An 18,466-nucleotide genomic window follows, 5' to 3' on the forward strand; every position below is an offset into this window, starting at 1 on the left:
TAATGTTTGTCCTTCACAGGTTACCCTACTAACAGGAATGGAGGTGCCAAAGAATTTTAAGCAGCAGTAGCCTCCTAAGGTGTCCTGGCACAGTCCCACCAATGTCAAAAAGTTCTCCTCCTGCTCCATCCCCATCTGTTCTTGCTACTAGAGCATATCGTATGCTGTTTAATGCCTACGATCAAATATCACCCTTGGAGGGAGTCTTATATACGAGGGACTTTTGTATATAAAATATTATGTTGTTTTTGTAATTTTCCAAGTTCTAATTGCATCTCAAGCCGTACAATCAGATTCTGTGTTTACAGTCAAAATGCCACAGGGTGCTTTAATGAAGTGCATCACTAGAACGAAATCCCATGAGGGTAGAGTCATGAGATGTCCTACAGTACCATTCCTCTACTTCTCTTCTCTCAGGTTCCTTCATAGAGACTTTCTATACTCCAATTTCTTTATAGGAAATCACTAGATGGGTTAAATGCGGAAGACACATTTCAGTTGAATGCATTCAGTTGTACAACTGACTATTTATCCTCCTTTCCCTTCCCTTCTCATTCAAACGTTGAGAATAATAGAGCTTTTCTCAGTGAAATACTGTCTTTGCAACTTTACAAAGCCTTTCCATACCAGAATTGGAATAAATTCAACTTGAAATCTGCTCAATTGAAAATGACCTATGGGGATTTTATACACTATACATTTAATTTAATGAAATTGAATTCACCCCAGCATAGATCGTCAGATCTGTGTAAAGGACTAATCAGAGGACAAACGGTACCTACAATTCTGTCACTAGATGACAAATCTTGGTTCAAAGTGAAGCCAAACCACTGTGACATTGAGATGTAACATAGCCATGTATATTTTGTCAAACTATTTAAAATGCAAATATGTATCTTTTTTCAAACGATTTACTGTATATGCATTGGGTTTTACTACACTATTGAAATATTTATTAAGAGGGTGTATGCTCATGTGAATAAACAAGTATTGTTAAAGGTATTGTAAAGCAGTTAGAAATATTGTATTGACAGACCACTAGAGGGTCAAGATAGTATGTAAGGAAATTGTAAATATGACTAATGTGTCCTAAGCATGCATTCTAAGCAAACTAGTTTACTAAACTCCATCTGTACATAGTAAAACTATTCCTTAAACAGTGATATGCAGAAGCCTTTCAAACTACCTAGTACAGTAAAATACATTTGCCCCATAGAGTTTGAAGTCAAAATTACACCATCACTTTAATTTCCTAAAAAAATAAGTGTTTAATCATTTATGTGACAATTTAATATCTTATGGGGCTCAAGCACAATGTCAGATGACAAAATTAATTTAGAGGGTTAAGCAGTGCATTTGTGATTTGTCTGAGGGAGCCTTAATGGAATTGTAGATACTAGGCAGGCTTATTATCCCACATTAACATTTGACCATGTCCTCATAAAGTTCACATACTGGTATATCATTAATCATAATTAGATGCAGTTAGTTGTTTTGTATCATATTCTATAATTCTAATTTTTTGAACATTTTAATCTCCGACTGCTACTAAAAGTGTTGCTTCAAAGTGATGTGCCCTTAATCCAAAATGGTAATAGGTTTTTGGATTAAGAATAAAGCTATTGTTATTAGAATAAAAATTCTACTCAGAGTCTGTGTTGAAGCATGGTGGTACACCCTTGGTGAAAATGATTTGTACTGTTCTTGTATCCTTGCTTTGTAAAAACACCAAATATAGTCATGCATTGTTGAATGGTCTTAGAATCTAATGTTGGGTTTATTTAGCTGTGTTTAATGTTCTCTGAACAGAGCCAATGCCTTGTACATTAAACATGTTGATTAGATATAGAGCAGACTGTCTGATTACAGAACTACAGTATGTCCAAAGCTAAAATGTGGAGGTGACCATTCCCAGGGTACATAAATTATATTGACTAAAGCCATTTTGTATAGACAAGCCAATGCATCAGGTTGCAGCATGTACAGTTGGTTATTGAGTGTCTCCAAGTGAATGTTGTCAATGAGAGAATCTTCTCTGTTATGAAGATATTCTTATAAAACTCAATAAGTGCTTGTGTTGGCAACTACAGTATAGTGAAGTGTCATGTACCCAAAAGGGATGACTGCAGAGGCCTACAAACAAAAGTGGCTCCATGTAGCCTCTCAACAATCACCATGGAAATGGTGTTCACAAACACACTGCCGGTACAGACCATAATATCAAAGGAATCTTTGTAGTAAATTCACATAGTAGCTTATCGTCTCTAAATGTCATATTGTAGTGTTTGGCATGCATTTACCAGCCTGCTTCTGAATGTGAACACCCCACCCAAAAGAAAATAGTGCTAGAATGTCATGACTGTCAGATTACAATTGGGTTTGAATCCTATACTCTGCCTCAAGAGACTGACAGTAGACACATTTATTTCATCTATTTATTTATAAATGTATAATACATTTCAGAGGTTTATTTTGCCCACGTTTACTGTTCCCACTCTCAGTATGCCATGTGGGGAAGGTTGTTGCCGTGTCTGGGGGACATCTCTCTTCTAAACACAGGCATGCAACTCATGCCCTGGGGTCGTGGCTAGTGCCCTCTCACTGCCACACTACCAGAAAACTAGGCAGGGTGCACCACCAAACCTCATAGGGAATGTCATCTGGTCCTTTAGAACACTGGCATCAATGTCCAGTGTGTTCACAAAAAGCTGTGCTTTATTTGATAGAATTCTGTTACGTATGTTCTTTAGTTATCATACGATGTAAACGTTTCGTACTTCTAAGTGGTTTGTATATGAAATGAGATGGCATTGTTTTCATATTATACAGTTTAAAAGAAGAAAAATGCTGTCTTTCCTTTATATAATGAATAAACTGTGATGGAATATGAATGTGCTCTTCATATCCTTTCTGTAGTCTTTCTGGGATTATGTTAATTGTGGCTTGGACATCAATTGTCCGTTACTGCATCTTCATGTGAAAAGTCTCTTAACTCCCAAAAATGCAACTCTTAATCATTGTTTTCACTTCATCACTTTTGTGGCATTTATTTTAAACTTATTTTTTTTTGATGGAGGCTTTTATTTTCTGAATTTCTTTGGTGCTCAGGACCAGCATTCCATTTTTAAAGCGTCCCACCTGGCCTGTTGGAGCTTTACTGGACGATGACTTCCTCTTCTCATCCCTAGTAAATGGTACAGCATGAAACATTCAGTGAACACAGAGTATGAAACATGGAGATTTAACACTTAAGGGAAGCAGAAATTCATAATAAGTGGAGGCATGGAGCAAACATGTACTACATAACAGTTACTGACAGTGGTTCAAACCTATTCAATTGTGGCAAAATGTCCACATATTTGGAAATCTATTTAAAAGCTAAACTTAGATTAACATCACTAACCTTGGTTTAGTCATCTTCTTTTTCTTTAAGTCCTAGAATGGAAAATAATTGGTATACAAATTCAGAACTGAGATGACATCACACTCAATGCGAAATTAGGGGGATATCATTCAATTTACCGTCTGAATCTCGTCCTTTGCCTTTTGCTTCTTGTCCTTAACCCTTTGCTGCAACACTTTGTAGTTTACATACTCCTTCTTAGGGGGCTGTGATAAAAATAAACATTTGTCAAGACTATTTACTCTGCTTCATCATAACCAACTCCCACTTTACACAACTTTGTCCGAGGATCATGTTTGTAGATTACGAGGGAAGGAAATTATATGGTAAACTCTGTTGGTGTGCAAATAGCAGGAGAGATGACATTTTCTGGAATGTGCATAAAATATCATGTTTACTTTATGCAACCACAGTTTACCCTTGCTCCAAGCATGATGGCTCGCTCCTGTTCAAAAACCCTCTGCTGCACTTTCTGGTATCCAGTGATTCCAAATCTATGAACTTCTAACCGAGCCTAACAAACAAAATAAAACAGGAAAACATTGTATTTCAACAAAATAATTGGATCATTCATATAAGATTGTATCATAATTGGGTAGAATTTCAATATCCTAGAACATTCACTTTTACCTTTTCTAGACTGAATTCATCTGGGTCCACCTTTTTCTCTTTTGTTTGAGGAGGCTGGAAGGGAGGAAAAATGTATGAGATGCAATGATTCTGACAAGAGGCTCAGGTTGAGGTGAAACCGTAATATGCCATTTACAGATACCGTTAGGCATAGTACCTTGTCCTTGACCTCGGGCACTGGTGGCTTTCTGGCTTGTCTCGGTCTCTTTGTAGGATCCTGGAATGTGACCACCTCTACTGGTGGTGCCTGTTTAGTGGTTGAACTTGTGTTTCCAACTTCAGAAGCACCAGGAAGGTCAATCGCTGAGATATCTGAATGTCTGACTTCCAGACTGTCTTTAGTATCACTGCAATCGTCTGCAGCGGTGTCCTCGTCCTCCACCTCACTCCTTTGGGATCTCTTCTTCTGTGACTTGTGTTCTCTCTTTGATACTGTTCGATCACCTGTAACAACATGCTGTTAGAAAAATCTTCAAGACCACCCGCACCAAGCCACACAAATGAGCAACTAGCTACCTTTCTCCTTGAACTGGGGTGGCCACGGCTCATGGAGAGCTGCTAGTTGCTCCAAACCTGCTCAAATACACTTGATTATGCTAATCACGTTTCTAAAAAGCAGCTCATTAGTATAACAAATGTTAATGCATTACTGGAGCAAAAGCCTGCACACCCAATTACTCTCCAGGAAGAGGTTGGCCCTGTTTCAACACGTCACAGACACAGCTAGCTAACGTTAGCTTTTCTGCTAACTAGCTAAATTAATGGCTATCAAGTATAAAAAGCAGAGCTAAACTGGTAAATAAAAGATGACGTCCAACCACTACTAGTAAGACATCCATCTCTGGATAGCTAATGCTAGCTAGATTCCAACACGCTAGCTTTGCTTTGTTTTCTAACTAGAAAGCTAAATTGCTAACTTTTGCTTACCGAAATCATACAGCGTATTCAGGACATGGTCAAGAAAAAACTGATCCGTGTCTTCTTCCTTTCCATTTTCGTTGTTGTCCATTTCAAGCAGTGACTAAACTAATACCATGTAAAGACGAAATAAAATAGGGAAACAAAGAAAAAACACGATTGTGGACGACTGATAACAAACCAATGTACACACGTGTGTGTCCTATGCAACTGAAAAGCAACAGGATCAGGATGTCATTTCTTGGCCACCGTAGTTTAATGTACAAACAAGGAAGTAGCCATTCACAGCAGGGAATTATCCAGCGAGTCAAACATATATAGCTAGCTTAAATCTCTGCTGACGATTCTTCAGCCAAAGCAGCATCTATGTTTTTATGATACCTGCTAAGGAATGGCATCAAAAACTCTTTATTCGGTACGTAGGCTATACATTGCTAGCTTGCCTCACCCACCCACATGTTTGACACTTTAGCTAAATGTCAACTGTTTGTGCCAGCTGTCTTAACATTCTTGTGTTTGTAACGTTACAGCAAAGGGACCCAATGCTAAAGAGAGATGGCTTTGAAGACATTTTAGAAGAGAGGAGAAACTCCAGTGACTTGAAGTACGCGTTGAGGTGCTATGCACCGGTTCTTTACAAGGGAGTCACTCCCTGCAAAGCAAACATGCTCAAGAATATCGTTCTCCAATCTGATCAGCTACACTATGTCATTAATCAAGTAGGTAATCAGTGCCATAGCCCGCATGTGCAACGTTTGTCATTGGTTGTTATAGGTTGTCATCTCAGTTCTTCTATTGTGCCTCACACCACAGTGACATCGCAACCCCTCTGATCCACAATTTTAGGCTACATGTAGATTACAAAATGTGTTGATACAATGTGTGCATGAATGTAACTGACATTGCTTTGCATGCATGCAGGGTTATCCTGCATGACTTTGTCACCTAAAGGGTTAATTCCATCCCTTCAGTGTTTAAACTAGTTTGACTACCAATGACGTATGTATTGACAACATACTCTGAAACTGTCTTTAGGGATATGGCAAGACATGTATTATTCATAAGCCCTGCCTTCTGGTTGTTGATCATGCCCAGGTGTCACAAGAGTCTGGCGAGGCCCCTGACATCATCCAAGAAGAGGCCTCTGTCATTCTGGAGGAGATGGCCCACCGGCTCCAGATCAGCACCGTCCGCTTCTTTGCCTTCGCTCTTAGTAAGGCCTTCAAAACCCTCTTCCAACATGTCTGTGTCAACGAGGAGGGCATCCAGAGAGTGAGTGTTCTGAGTCTGACAATAAAAAACAGTAGCTCACTTCCTCATCAAATAGCATGTTATGTTGGAAATGTAATGCAAAGTAGTAGATTAAGGAGCATGGGACATATGGGATATTAACTATTTGTCCTATTAACAAGTTAATTCATATCCACACATTCTTAATTTCCCCAGCTCCAACAGGCCATCCAGGAGCATCCGGTGGTGTTGCTCCCCAGTCACCGTAGTTACATGGACTTCCTGTTGATGTCCTACATCCTATACACCTATGACCTCGCCCTGCCTGTCATCGCTGCAGGCATGGGTAAGCATCTGCTCCAATGTCTCTCTGAACACCTTAATGTTCACTCTGTGTAAAGACACTCTCTCCTTTGTTCTTTTATCTTTTGTTTGGCCGTTTCTGTTGTTGTTGCTCGCCTTAGTATTGAGGATATTATTGTGTGATCTAGATTTCATGGGGATGAAGTTTGTTGGTGAGATGCTCCGGATGTCAGGAGCGTTCTTTATCCGGCGCTCGTTTGGAGGAGACAAACTGTACTGGGCTGTGTTCTCAGAGTATGTGAAGACCATGCTGAGGGTATGTACAATGACCTACTGTTCTGTTCTGCTGTCCTTGTATTGTGCTTTGTTGCTGTAACAGAGCAAGTGCTGAGTGTTTCATTTGTATGTCTGTCCATCTCTGAATCTGTTCTTTAGAATGGATTTGCACCTATTGAGTTCTTCTTAGAGGGTACAAGAAGCCGAACATGCAAGTCCCTCACCCCTAAATTAGGTAAATAAACATCCGTTTTGATTGGAGACTTGACCAAAATCCTTATTTTCATATATCTGACTTGGCTCCTTGCTTTTGATTGAGCTTATTGCTGAGCTCTGCATTTGTTGTGCAGTATGTAGCATTTAAGTGTTTTTCAGCAAAAAACCTTTAGGTGACAGGAAATAGCTTTTCTGCTACCGTTGCCAGATTTTCTGTTATATACCCAAGGAGAGGTGCCAGAATTGACCCCAATAAATGTCATTTTTTTGCAGTGGCATTATTTCAAAACAACACAATGCTCTTGTCTGCAGATGTATGAGAAACCAATCCACTGTAATCATTTTGGACCATGGCTCTCATCATTTCAGGATTACTGAATATCGTGATTGAACCATTCTTCAAAGGAGAAGTGTTTGATGTCAACCTAGTGCCTGTCAGCATCAGTTATGAGAGGATACTAGAGGAATCTCTCTATGCCAGAGAGCTCCTGGGAGTGCCCAAGCCTAAGGAGTCCACCTCTGTGAGTCTCTACTATGTGCCTAGTCCTGTACTGTATTGATGGATCGGATTAGACATTCACTTGATTTCATCGGTTTTTCAGTATTGATTGAAAATAACTTACTTCCTGCATACATTGATATCTCACCTCACTTAGTTGATATCATGCACCTGTGTTAACACAGCACAATGCCAGGCAATTGCATATTGACACTAAAACATAGGCTACTATTTTGCCTTTCAGGGACTGTTGAAAGCCAGGAGAATCCTCAGTGAAGACTATGGCAGCATTCATGTGTACTTTGGCCAACCAGTGTCAGTACGGAGTCTGGCCCAGGGCAAGGTCAACCGCTCTACGTACAACCTTTTCCCAAGGTACACTGTGCTGTCTATTTATGGTAAACCTTACAGTTATAACTTATAATAGCTCACACGGATTGACATTAAGTGTTGCCTTAATCCCTGGGGAATAAGTTGAGCCTGCTTGTATGTTGCCCTATTGGGCAGGTGTTAAAAAAAACACCCAAACTGCGAAGATTTCCACTAAAACGTATATTTCTGGTTCGTCCCCAATGTTAAGTCAAAAACAGTAAATTTGTGTATTTGTGTATGATAACAACAAAGATACAAAACTCCAGTACTGATCTTTCTGATGTGTAGGTGAAAGGCAGGCCATATATGGCACTTTTGCATGTAAATAGCAAATGTACTTTTTCGATCTTCAGGCAACCAAAAAATATTCCTGACATGCCTGATGGGCAAGTGCCTTTCAGACTTCAATGTTAATCCCTGACTCATAACTCTCCCCACTAGCTAATACTTAAGTGGCTTTTTTTTTTAGATTAAAAAATGAATACAATTCAGTTGAGACCCTGTTTTAATTTGAGATGGTTAGTCATGTTCTTCAGTAATCACTGGAGTCTTATCCTGTTACAGACACATCCCTAGGAAGCCCATGGAGGAGACCCAGTCATTTGTGAATGACACTGCCTACAGGATAGTGCGTCTGCAGGAGGACAACATGGTGCTGAAGCCCTGGGTCCTGATGGCCTCCCTCCTCCTGCAGAACCTGGAGGGCCTGGAGCTGTCTGTGCTGACAGAGCAGACCGTCTGGCTCCGAGGCCTAGCCCTGTCTTATGCTGCCTTCCTGGACTGGCCTGGTAGGATCCACACCAGCCATAGGCAATGCACATTGATCCCAGTGTAACTCTTACTTTTAACTTTAACACACCATTGATTGTGCTTTAACACTCTTGTTGACCTCAAATGATACAGTAAGCTCTTTGATGCTGTTGCTTAGTGTTTTTTTTGTAGCCTCAGCGCAACTTGGCCTAAATATTTATTTAAACCTTATTTTACCAGGTAAATTGACTGAGAACACATGATCATTTACAGCAACGACCTGGGGAATAGTCACAGGGGAGAAGAATGAGCCAATTGGAAGCTGGCGATGATTAACTGGCCAGATTGGGAATATAGCCAGGACTCCGGGGTTAACACCGCTACTCACGAGACCCGTTTAACAGCACCTTACACAGGGAAATGTCCCCAATCACTGCTTTGGGGTATTGGGATATATAAACTCAGCAACAACAACAAAAAACGTCCCTTTTTCAGGACCCTGTCTTTTTAAAGATAATTTGTAAAAATCCAAATAACTTCACAGATCTTCATTGTAAAGGGTTTAAACACTGTTTCCCATGCTTGTTCAATGAACCATAAACAATTAATGAACATGCACCTGTGGAACAGTCATTAAGACACTAACAGCTTACAGACAGTAGGCAATTATGGTCACAGTTATGGAAACTTAGGACACCAAAGAGGCCTTTCTACTGACTCTGAAAAACACCAAAAGAAAGATGCCCAGGGTCCCTGATTATCTGCGTGAACGTGCCTTAGGCATGCTGCAAGGAGGCATGAGGACTGCAGATGTGGCCAGGGCAATAAATTGCAATGTCCGTACTGTGAGACGCCTAAGACAGTGCTATAGGGAGACAGGACGGACAGCTGATTGTCCTCGCAGTGACAGACCACGTGTAACAACACCAGCACAGGATCGGTACATCTGAACATCACACCTGCGGGACAGGTACAGGATGGCAACAACAACTGCCTGAGTTACACCAGGAACGCACAATCCCTCCATCAGTGCTCAGACTGTCCGCAATAGGCTGAGAGAGGATGGACTGAGGGCTTGTAGGCCTGTTGTAAGGCAGGTCCTCACCAGACATCATCGGCAACAACGTCGCCTATGGGCACAAACCCACCGTCGCTGGACCAGACAGGCCTGGCAAAAAGTGCTCTTCACTGACGAGTTGTGGTTTTGTCTCACTAGGGGCGATGGTTGGATTTGCATTTATCGTCGAAGGAATGAGCGTTACACTGAGGCCTATACTCTGGAGCGGGATCGTTCTGTGAGTGATTTCCTGCAAGTCAGGAATGTCGTTGTTCTGCCAATGGCGAGCGAAGAGCCCGGATCTCAATCCCATTGAGCACGTCTGGGACCTGTTCGATCGGATCATTTATTCCCCCCATAAATGTCCGGGAACTTGCAGGTGCCTTGGTGGAAGAGTGGACTAATATCTCACATCAAGAACTGGTAAATCTGGTGCAGTCCATGAGGAGGAGATGCACTGCAGTACTTAATGTAGCTGGTGGCCACACCAGATACTGACTGTTACTTTTGATTTTGACCCCTCCTTTGTTCAGGGACACATGTCTATTGTTGAATCGTGTTATGTTCATACAAATATTTACACATGTTAAGTTTGCTGAAAATAAATGCAGTTGACAGTGAGAGGATTGTTTGGCCAGTAACCAAATGGTTGCAAGATCAAATCCCAGAGTTGACAAGGTTGACTTCTGTTGTTCTGACCATGAACAAGGCAGTTAACCCACGGTTCTTAGGCCGTCATTGTAAATAAGAATTTGTTATTAACTGACTTGCCTAGTTAAATAATGTTGAAATAAAAAACTAAAAAACCTACTGGCCCTCCAACACCACTTCCAGCAGCATCTGATATCCCATCTAGGGACTTATCCTGCTTAGCTTCAGAGGCAAGCCAGCAGTGGGATGCACAGTGGTATGTTGCTGGCCAAATATAAATGTAGCACATTTGGTTCACCTCCAGGCAACCAGTGAATGTCATACTTATTGCATTGGAATTTAATCAAAGGCAAAGTAATTTTTTAAATGTTATTTACTGCCCAACATGTAATCGGGGGTTGATTGCGGTATGGTCGTATTGGAATTGACCCAGTGAAAAAAAAAAAACGTTATTTCCTCGCCAAGGTCTTTCTTGGACAAAAGTGTTTCATGAGCCCTAAAAACATTCTCTACCTGAAAGTGCAGAATCTGTTCTCTCACTGACTTTGACAGGCCCTATAATATTTATCACACCCACTGCTCCTGATGCGATATGATGTTTGATATCCAGTTCCCTTTGATGTCAAAAGAATACATGTTTGAGTATGAGCGACTGATCTAGCTTTATAATTAGCTCTGTGTGAACCTCTGGGCTTGCTAACTACACCCAGATGATGCTCTCATGGCCCTTCCAGGCCTCAGACATCAGTCCCTTGTCACTGCTCTGGGGATTTCCCCTGCCATCCTTAATGAGTCACTGATGTTGTGACAGGATCTGAAGGATCATCTCAGACACCCTGCGTGTGCCGTCTAGACAGAGCTCACTGCTGGGCCTCGTCACCTTGTTACTTCCTTCTCTTTTCTCTGTCTCACTCTTTGTTTCTGTCTCTTTTCTCTCGCTCCTCCAGACCATGCTCCCACAGCGAAGGTGGTGTCGTCCAGCCTGGCTCTCCACAGGGGCTTGGCCTGTGTCTCAGGGGGCCGGGTTAGTCTGGTGGTAGGGGAGCCCCTGGGCCCGGTGACCCCAGAGGAGGCTCTCTTTAACAGAGCCGTCAGCGTGCTCTCCTGTGCCTCCTACAGGAACCAGGTCCTTCACGTGTTCCTCCGGCCCGCCATGCTGGCTGTGGCCATGCACACTGCAGCCTCCTCTAAGAAGAGTGAGTGGCCTGGCTGTAGGCCAACTCTGATCTCATTTAATAATAATAGTACATTCATGGGTTTTATATAGTGCTTCATGGACTCAAAAATGCTTATTAGAACTAATTTCTTAGGGTTGAAATATAGTTTATAGCCCCAGTTTAAGTTTCCACTCAATATTCCTGCTGTTATGTCGTCCCAATAGGGTGCTAGCTAGTATACATGGCTGAGGTTTTTGAATGTGTGTTTTTCCACTTAATTAAATGAAGGCTGCATCTTTCAGATGAAGTGTACAACTGCTTCAGCTTCCTTTGGGACATGTTCTCCAATGACTTCATCCTCTGTCCTGGGGACACTGTCCAGGTAATACTTAAATGCACAGTGACAAATAATTTTAAAGAATTTAAAATCGTAATAAGTTCTTAGTATGCACTTATTCCTATGGTGAATATCCATACAGGACTTTGAGGAGGCGTGTTACCTGCTGGTGAAGACTGGTGCTGTCCAGATGCCGCAGCAGGACATAGTGATGACAGACATAGGTCAGCCCACCCTCTCCTTCTTCAATGGCCTGCTGGAACCATTCCTACAAGGCTACCAGGTACACTGGCCCTCAGTCTAGCACTAATGTAAACCTTTTATCTGAGCATGATACTTCCTGATGGCTTTATAGTAGCTTTATTACTTTATCATAACTTAAAACACTTTTCTTACATTTTACTCAAAGCACTCAAGAGACTTTTACAGTGGCCTGATGATTTAGCAGTATTGTGGACATTGGAGTTCCCAAAAGTTGTAATTTTTTTTTACAGTGGCAACTGTCTTGCAGGAGAATCCTCAGTGAAATATGAATTTTCATGACCGGTCTCCAGTAGAGGGAGCTCTATAACCAGAGCACTGTCACGTTATGGTGTTACTTGATGGGTGTCCACAAATCAGCACTGCACATTCCTTTGGATAGTGCCACTCCGTGGTCTTCGGTGGCTGTGTGTGAGTTGACTGATGTTGAATTCTTGTTTGTGCCTCCCCTAGGTGGTGTGTCGGTACCTCTGTGAGGAGGCCAGTGAGGGCCTGACAGAGAAGCAGTACATCAATGCTGTCCGCAGCTTCGCTGTCAAACTCATCCTAGCAGGTGCCTTCACTTCACTCTCTGAAATGTTTTGAGTGTGGTCTGGGTTCAGTCAGCAGGATAACAAATTTAGTTTACAGCCAAGTGGAACAGTATACATTTATTTGGATAGTCCCATGGTTTGTAGATGTTCAGCTGTCTGTCAACAACATTTTAACTTACTATCCACTAACCCTAGTCATAACCATAGCTTTATGTCCACGCCTGTGCCCAGCGGGTAGGTTTAGCTGGACATCTGTCTATTACACATTGGTTCAACGTAATTTAATTGAAATGCCGTGGAAACGACGTTGATTCAACCAGTGTGTGCCCAGTGGGCAGCTTCATGTCTACACCCTTGCTCTTGGTTTATATGACACAATGAAAACTGCCATCTAGTGGCTTTAGATGCTACTGCCAACTCTCAGAAGTGAGCATTCTGTGTTGTGTGTTTTCACAGGAAACCTGAGGTGCTATGAGGTGCTATCGTCAGACATGCAGAAGAATGCTCTTGCCGCTTTGCTGCGTATGGATGCTGTAAGAAAGGTCAAAGTGTAAGTCCAGTTCAACTACTCCTATATCTGGGTTGTGAAGTCCCATTTTGCTGTGGGAATGTTTGTTCTCACTGTGAATACTTTGTTCTTTAATTTCAGAGCTGATCAAGTCACTCTCATAGTGAACAAGATGGCTGTGAACTCTATAGACGATATACTGGGTAAGAAATAGAATGATCAGTCATATCAATCAGACTCAGATCAGCCCAAGTCTCTCTCTTGTTGCTGTAGCAGAAGATCTGTATAGAGATGGGTTGACACCAAGTTATATAAGATGATGGTATATTTAATTCTATTTAAGTCACACAGGCTTGTGTAGTGCTGTTTCATTTCAAATGGCTGCATCAGGTACTGAGGGCTGGCCTACTTACAATTTTTGTTACAGCAGTTGTCATGACCCAGTTTGGATGATGTGGCACTGGCACATGCATGACAGCTAGCCTATAGTGGATGTTCCATTACACAGTCCTGATGGTTGATTTTGTTTTTACTCTCTTCAGGAGGCAAACTTCCCACTCAGAAAGCGCTCCTCGCTCGACTGTAGTTCACTCACTTCGCGGGCCAATGAAAACTCTGGAGAGTAAACTCTGCCTTCATTACCATAATGCCAAATTTTCCAGGAGAGCATAGCTTTGCTGACTACAAAGGTTGTTTGTCATAGTTTTTTTTTAAAGGAACTTCACTGGTTTGCCATCTGGGACACTGTTTTCACACACACATGCTCTTCAAAGTTTTTATATGACAAATAACACCAAAATACTTATTTTAGATCTTCGCTCACACTAACTACGTGTCTGTCTAGAGACGTTTTACATTTCCGAGGTTGCCAAAGTAATTTAAATAGTAACCATTTTAATTAACACGTTTTGTGCAATCCCGTTGTTTTCTAACACTGCTTGGACTCATTAATATCTTCTTCATTTGTTATTTTGGTGTTATGGCGTCTGATGTGGTATTGCTGCTTGTGTAGTCTGTTAGTGTTTGTTTTGTGTTTGTGTTGGTGTGGACTTCTCCCTTTCTCCTCCTCTGGGATCGTTGCCTTTGTGTGTTTTTCAGAGAAATCATTGTTACAAAAATGGGGTCGCATCATGTTGTTTACAGACCGAATTGAGGATACCAGCCTATTTATGCAACGTTAACACTGGGTAGATAAGAAATTGTATTTACTATATTTTATTATATCATAAAAACCGATTTGGAGTAGAAACACCCCCTCTCATGATCAAAGCCAAAGAGTTTGGGATTTCATCAGATATGCTGATGGTATAATATCCAAACATGAGAGCCATATGTTGTTTACATCTGTTTTATACACATGTGCAGCGCTACATATCCAACTGCATCATTGTTACTCTGATATAGGATGCCTATTGTGGAATACTCAGTTACATCTTAAGACCTAAGATCACAAAGGTAACCTGACCACTGAGGATTTGCCGTAATCTCTCCTTTCCTATACTTCCTGGTTTGTTTATTGTGACCGAAGTATGTTTCTGAACTGTTTTGATATGACTGTTTACAATGCGGATTTGACAAAAACATGAAGAATGTGACCATTACATTTACATTTAAGTCATTTAGCAGACGCTCTTATCCAGAGCGACTTACAAATTGGTGCATTCACCTTATGACATCCATGATCTCTGTTACCAAGTGCAGCAGATGCTTTGACTGCTGGTCTCCTGCCAAAGTATACATGTCTATGTTACCCTACCATTCTGTCATGTATAGTAGGGTGCAATGTGTATGTGTTTTTGATGTGGAATTAATGTTGTTCTAACATTAATGACTACTGTTGCAGTAATGTAACATTGAACTATATGACAGTGTGTGGCAGTTAACTGTGATCAATGATGCTTTTTGAAGTAAATCTACAGGCAGAATAAAGAATTTGAAATAATGGTAGATGGTCTGACTGTTCTGAGGACTAGGGGAATGTTGTGGTTATCTATAGGCAGGAATGTTTATGACCTTCCCATAGATGGCAGGCTTGCTCCTCTTCTATGAAATGCTGTAGGTTGTTGATTTCTAGGGAAGTAATGTGGATGGACGTGTCATATCAGGGAAGTATTTTCCATCATGTTGTTTTGTGGTCATGCTGCTGAGTAAGATAATACAGCCAGCAAATCCCCTAGCTTCCATCAATTTTTGTCTGACATACTGTTGGGTTCTCTAAAGTCACCACACTCTATTTACCTTCTCAATCCAGGCCTCTGAGCTCTTTTAACAGCTATATCAGCACTTAGATTTTTTTTCTCATGACATGCTTTATTTAAGGGGCATGAACCAGATTAACTCTGTTCAACTGAAGTGCTGCTGCTGGGGCTCTGTGGAAAACAGGTTAGGCCAGTCAGGTGGGTTTTCCCATCTATGGAAGTGCAGTTAAAAAATAAAACAATGTTTTTAACACCCATCTTTGCTTTTCCTATTACTCTGTGTGCTACTGGGAGTTGTGGCCTCATCATGAATGTGAGATATAGTCACTGAAATGGGTTGATGCCTAGTAGTTAACCTTGGACAGTCTGATTTCATTAATTTCATTGAATACATCCTGCCTAAATACAAACACCATTAGCCTTGGCAATTTGCATCGTGGCGTAATACCCACCTGAACATATACAGTGCATTCGGAAAGTATTCAGACCCCTTCACTTTTTCCACATTTTGTTGTTTTACAGCTTTAATATAAAATGTATTGAATTGTTTTTTCCCCTCATCAATCTACATACAATACCCCATAATGACAAATCAAAACAGGTTTTTATACATTTTCAAGCTGTATGAAAAATAAAAGCAGAAATATCACATTTTACATGTATTCAGACTCTTTACTCAGTACTTTGTTGAAGCACCTTTGGTAGGGATTACAGCCGTGAGTCTTCTTGGGTATGATGCTGCAAGCTTGGCACACTTGTATCTTCTCTGCAGATCCTCTCAAGCTCTGTCAGGTTGGATGGGGGGTGTCGCTGCACAGCTAATTTCAGGTCTCCAGAGATGCGCGATCGGGCTCTGGCTGGGCCACTCAAGGACATTCAGAGACTTGTCACGAAGCCACTCCTTCGTTGTCTTGGCTGTGTGCTTAGGGTCGTTGTCCTGTTGGAAGGTGAACCTTTGCCCCATTTTGAGGTCCTGAGCACTCTGGAGAAAGTGTTCATCAAGGATCTCTCTGTACTCTGCTCTGTTCATCTTCCCTCGATCCTGACTAGTCTCCCAGTCCCTGCCGCTGAAAATCATCCCCACAGCATGATGCTGCCACCATCATGTTTCACTGTAGGGATGGTACCAGGCTCCTCCAGATGTGACGCTTGGCATTCATGCCAAAGAGTTAAATCTTGGTTTCACCAGACCAGAGAATCTAGTTTCTCATGGTCTGAGAGTCCTTTAGGTGCCTTTTTGGCAAACTCCAAGCGGGCTGTCCTGTGACTTTTACCAAGGAATGGCTTTCGTCTGGCCATTCTACTAGAGAGGTCTGAATGATTGAGTGCTGCAGAGATGGTTGTCCTTCAGAAAGGTTCTCCATCTCCATCAAGGAATTCGTGGAGCTCTGTCAGAATGACCATCAGGTTCTTGGTAACCTCCCTGACTAAGGCTCTTCTACCCCAATTGCTCAGTTTGGCAGGGCGGCCAGCTCTAGGAAGAGTCTTGGTGGTTCCAAACTTCTTCCATTTAAGAATGATGGAGGCCACTGTGCTCTTGAGGACCTTTTAATGCTGCAGAAATGTTTTGGTACCCTTCCCTAAATCTGTGCCTCAACACAATCCTGTCTCTGAGCTCTAAGGACAATTCCTTCGACCTCATGGTTTGGTTTTTGATCTGACATGCACTGTCAACTGTGGGACCTTATATAGACAGGTGTGTACTTTTCCAAATCATGTCCAATCAATTGAGTTTACCACAGGTGCATTTCAATCAAGTTTTAGAAACATAGATAGAAACAGGATGCACCTGAGCTCAATTTCGAGGCTCAGCAAGGGGTGTGAAGTGTTTTCGCTTTGCCATTATGGGGTATTGTGTGTAGATTGATGATGATTTAGAAAAAAAATTAATACATTTTAGAATAAGGTTGTAATGTAACAAAATGTGGAAAAAGGGAAGTGGTCAGAATACTTTCCAAATGCACTGTATGACAATATATGACAATGCTTTGCAGTTCAGAAAACGATTTGATTCAGCCTTCCTATGTTATCTCATACCTTGTTTGGAGCAGCAGAGACTGGGAGTAGTTGTTTGAAGACTCAAAAGACAAAACATGTTGTTTCATGACACGCAGTCAGTGACATCATTAAGTAGAGAGCGGAGTTCTTGACATGGCAGAGAGACATGCCACTCCCCACGCTCCTCTGAGAGCCAGCCCCCTGCCCCTGCGTGTTAGGAGTCTAATTCGAAATGTCTGCCAAGTGAGAATGTCCCACGTTGTTGAACACATTGTTTTAACTTTCACCAGGGAGTGTGTCCATTAGCAGTCAGTTCTTACACCGCCCTCTGCTCCCCTACTCCCCTCTCAGAGCAGTGTCTCGGTTCTGTGGGATTTCTGGAGATGCAAGTTTGACGGGAATAGACATAATAATCCTCAGATGGCGACCGCAATGAAGTGACAGCCTGGAGAAAATGTAATACAATTCAATACAATCTAATTGAAGTGGTGAGCCGGAACCCCTCAGAGAGCAATCAAGCTCTCTTTATTTTTGTCATGATCCTCGAAGTACACATTTATAAAGGGAAAAAAAGTATTTGGTAAACTAATAGATCTGCCATATTGTGTTCCGGCAACACCTTCACACCCACCTGGGCCTGATGCAGATGAGTTAAACAAAGTTGTACTCAAAGTATAAAGCATCTGCCGTGAATATGTGGGGAATGATGACAGAGAGAATGTTTATCCATTCTATGTTTTTGTAATGCTATAGTATCTGTATATTGTATTTAAACTAAGTGTTGTCTTTAGCTGTTTTCCTTTCATATGCCATATTTCATATAAATACAAGGCCTTATATGCATCAGGTTGCATTTATCAGGTCCATTCAATATGCAGTGAAAGTATGCCATTATCTACACTTCATTAGAAAGTGCCGACTTCTCCGTGTCTGTGGGCTTGTCTTGTTCTCTGTACCCCCTGGATGTCATTATTGTCAAAGAACATCCTCTCAATTTGTTATTTCCTTTGCAGTACAAAGAGACATTGATGAAAGTACAAGATGTGGAAAGGTAATCTATTCATTGGGGAGGCAGGTAGCCTAGTGGTTAGAGCTTTGGATTTGTAACCGAAAGCTCAGAGATCGAATCCCCGAGCAGACAAGGTACAAATCTGTCGTTCTGCCCCTGA

The 18,466-nt window shown here is 41.5% G+C and overlaps 3 protein-coding genes across 6 annotated transcripts in view; 2 read left to right on the top strand and 1 right to left on the bottom strand.

The window, feature by feature from the left end:
* The window catches only part of LOC115107747 (E3 ubiquitin-protein ligase TRIM9-like), a 27,146-nt gene extending 24,255 nt beyond the window's left edge, over positions 1-2,891 (top strand). For both annotated transcript variants that reach the window (XM_029631356.2, XM_029631357.2), the window contains one exon: positions 20-2,891. In XM_029631356.2, the coding sequence (XP_029487216.2) occupies positions 20-70 (51 nt within the window). In that variant the 3' untranslated portion in view covers positions 71-2,891. The remainder of the gene's footprint in view (positions 1-19) is intronic.
* On the bottom strand, positions 2,422-5,166 carry lg24h1orf131 (linkage group 24 C1orf131 homolog). Of its 3 annotated transcripts, XM_029631361.2 has the most exons (8): positions 4,961-5,162; positions 4,550-4,606; positions 4,191-4,477; positions 4,034-4,087; positions 3,822-3,917; positions 3,523-3,609; positions 3,404-3,435; positions 2,422-3,184 (listed from the first exon to the last, which is right to left on the bottom strand). In XM_029631361.2, exons 1-8 carry the CDS (start codon positions 5,040-5,042, stop codon positions 3,058-3,060), a joined length of 822 nt encoding a protein of 273 aa, XP_029487221.2. In that variant the 5' UTR covers positions 5,043-5,162; the 3' UTR covers positions 2,422-3,057. The 3 variants fall into 3 exon arrangements, 2 of the variants coding, with proteins under 2 accessions (XP_029487221.2, XP_029487222.2); XM_029631362.2 differs by lacking the exon at positions 4,550-4,606 and having other exon boundaries at positions 4,961-5,159; XR_010460864.1 differs by lacking the exon at positions 2,422-3,184 and having other exon boundaries at positions 3,802-3,917; positions 4,961-5,166.
* A 55-nt stretch (positions 5,167-5,221) lies between these two features.
* Positions 5,222-15,955, top strand: gnpat (glyceronephosphate O-acyltransferase). Its single transcript, XM_029631360.2, has 16 exons — positions 5,222-5,366; positions 5,482-5,670; positions 6,047-6,223; positions 6,398-6,527; positions 6,673-6,800; positions 6,920-6,995; positions 7,346-7,497; positions 7,720-7,850; positions 8,412-8,635; positions 11,253-11,501; positions 11,765-11,844; positions 11,942-12,082; positions 12,514-12,613; positions 13,050-13,143; positions 13,243-13,304; positions 13,644-15,955. Exons 1-16 carry the CDS (start codon positions 5,343-5,345, stop codon positions 13,685-13,687), a joined length of 2,001 nt encoding a protein of 666 aa, XP_029487220.1. The 5' UTR covers positions 5,222-5,342; the 3' UTR covers positions 13,688-15,955.
* The last annotated feature ends 2,511 nt before the right edge of the window (positions 15,956-18,466 follow it).

The sequence above is a fragment of the Oncorhynchus nerka genome, linkage group LG24 (assembly GCF_034236695.1).
Source record: "Oncorhynchus nerka isolate Pitt River linkage group LG24, Oner_Uvic_2.0, whole genome shotgun sequence".
NCBI lineage: Eukaryota > Metazoa > Chordata > Actinopteri > Salmoniformes > Salmonidae > Oncorhynchus > Oncorhynchus nerka.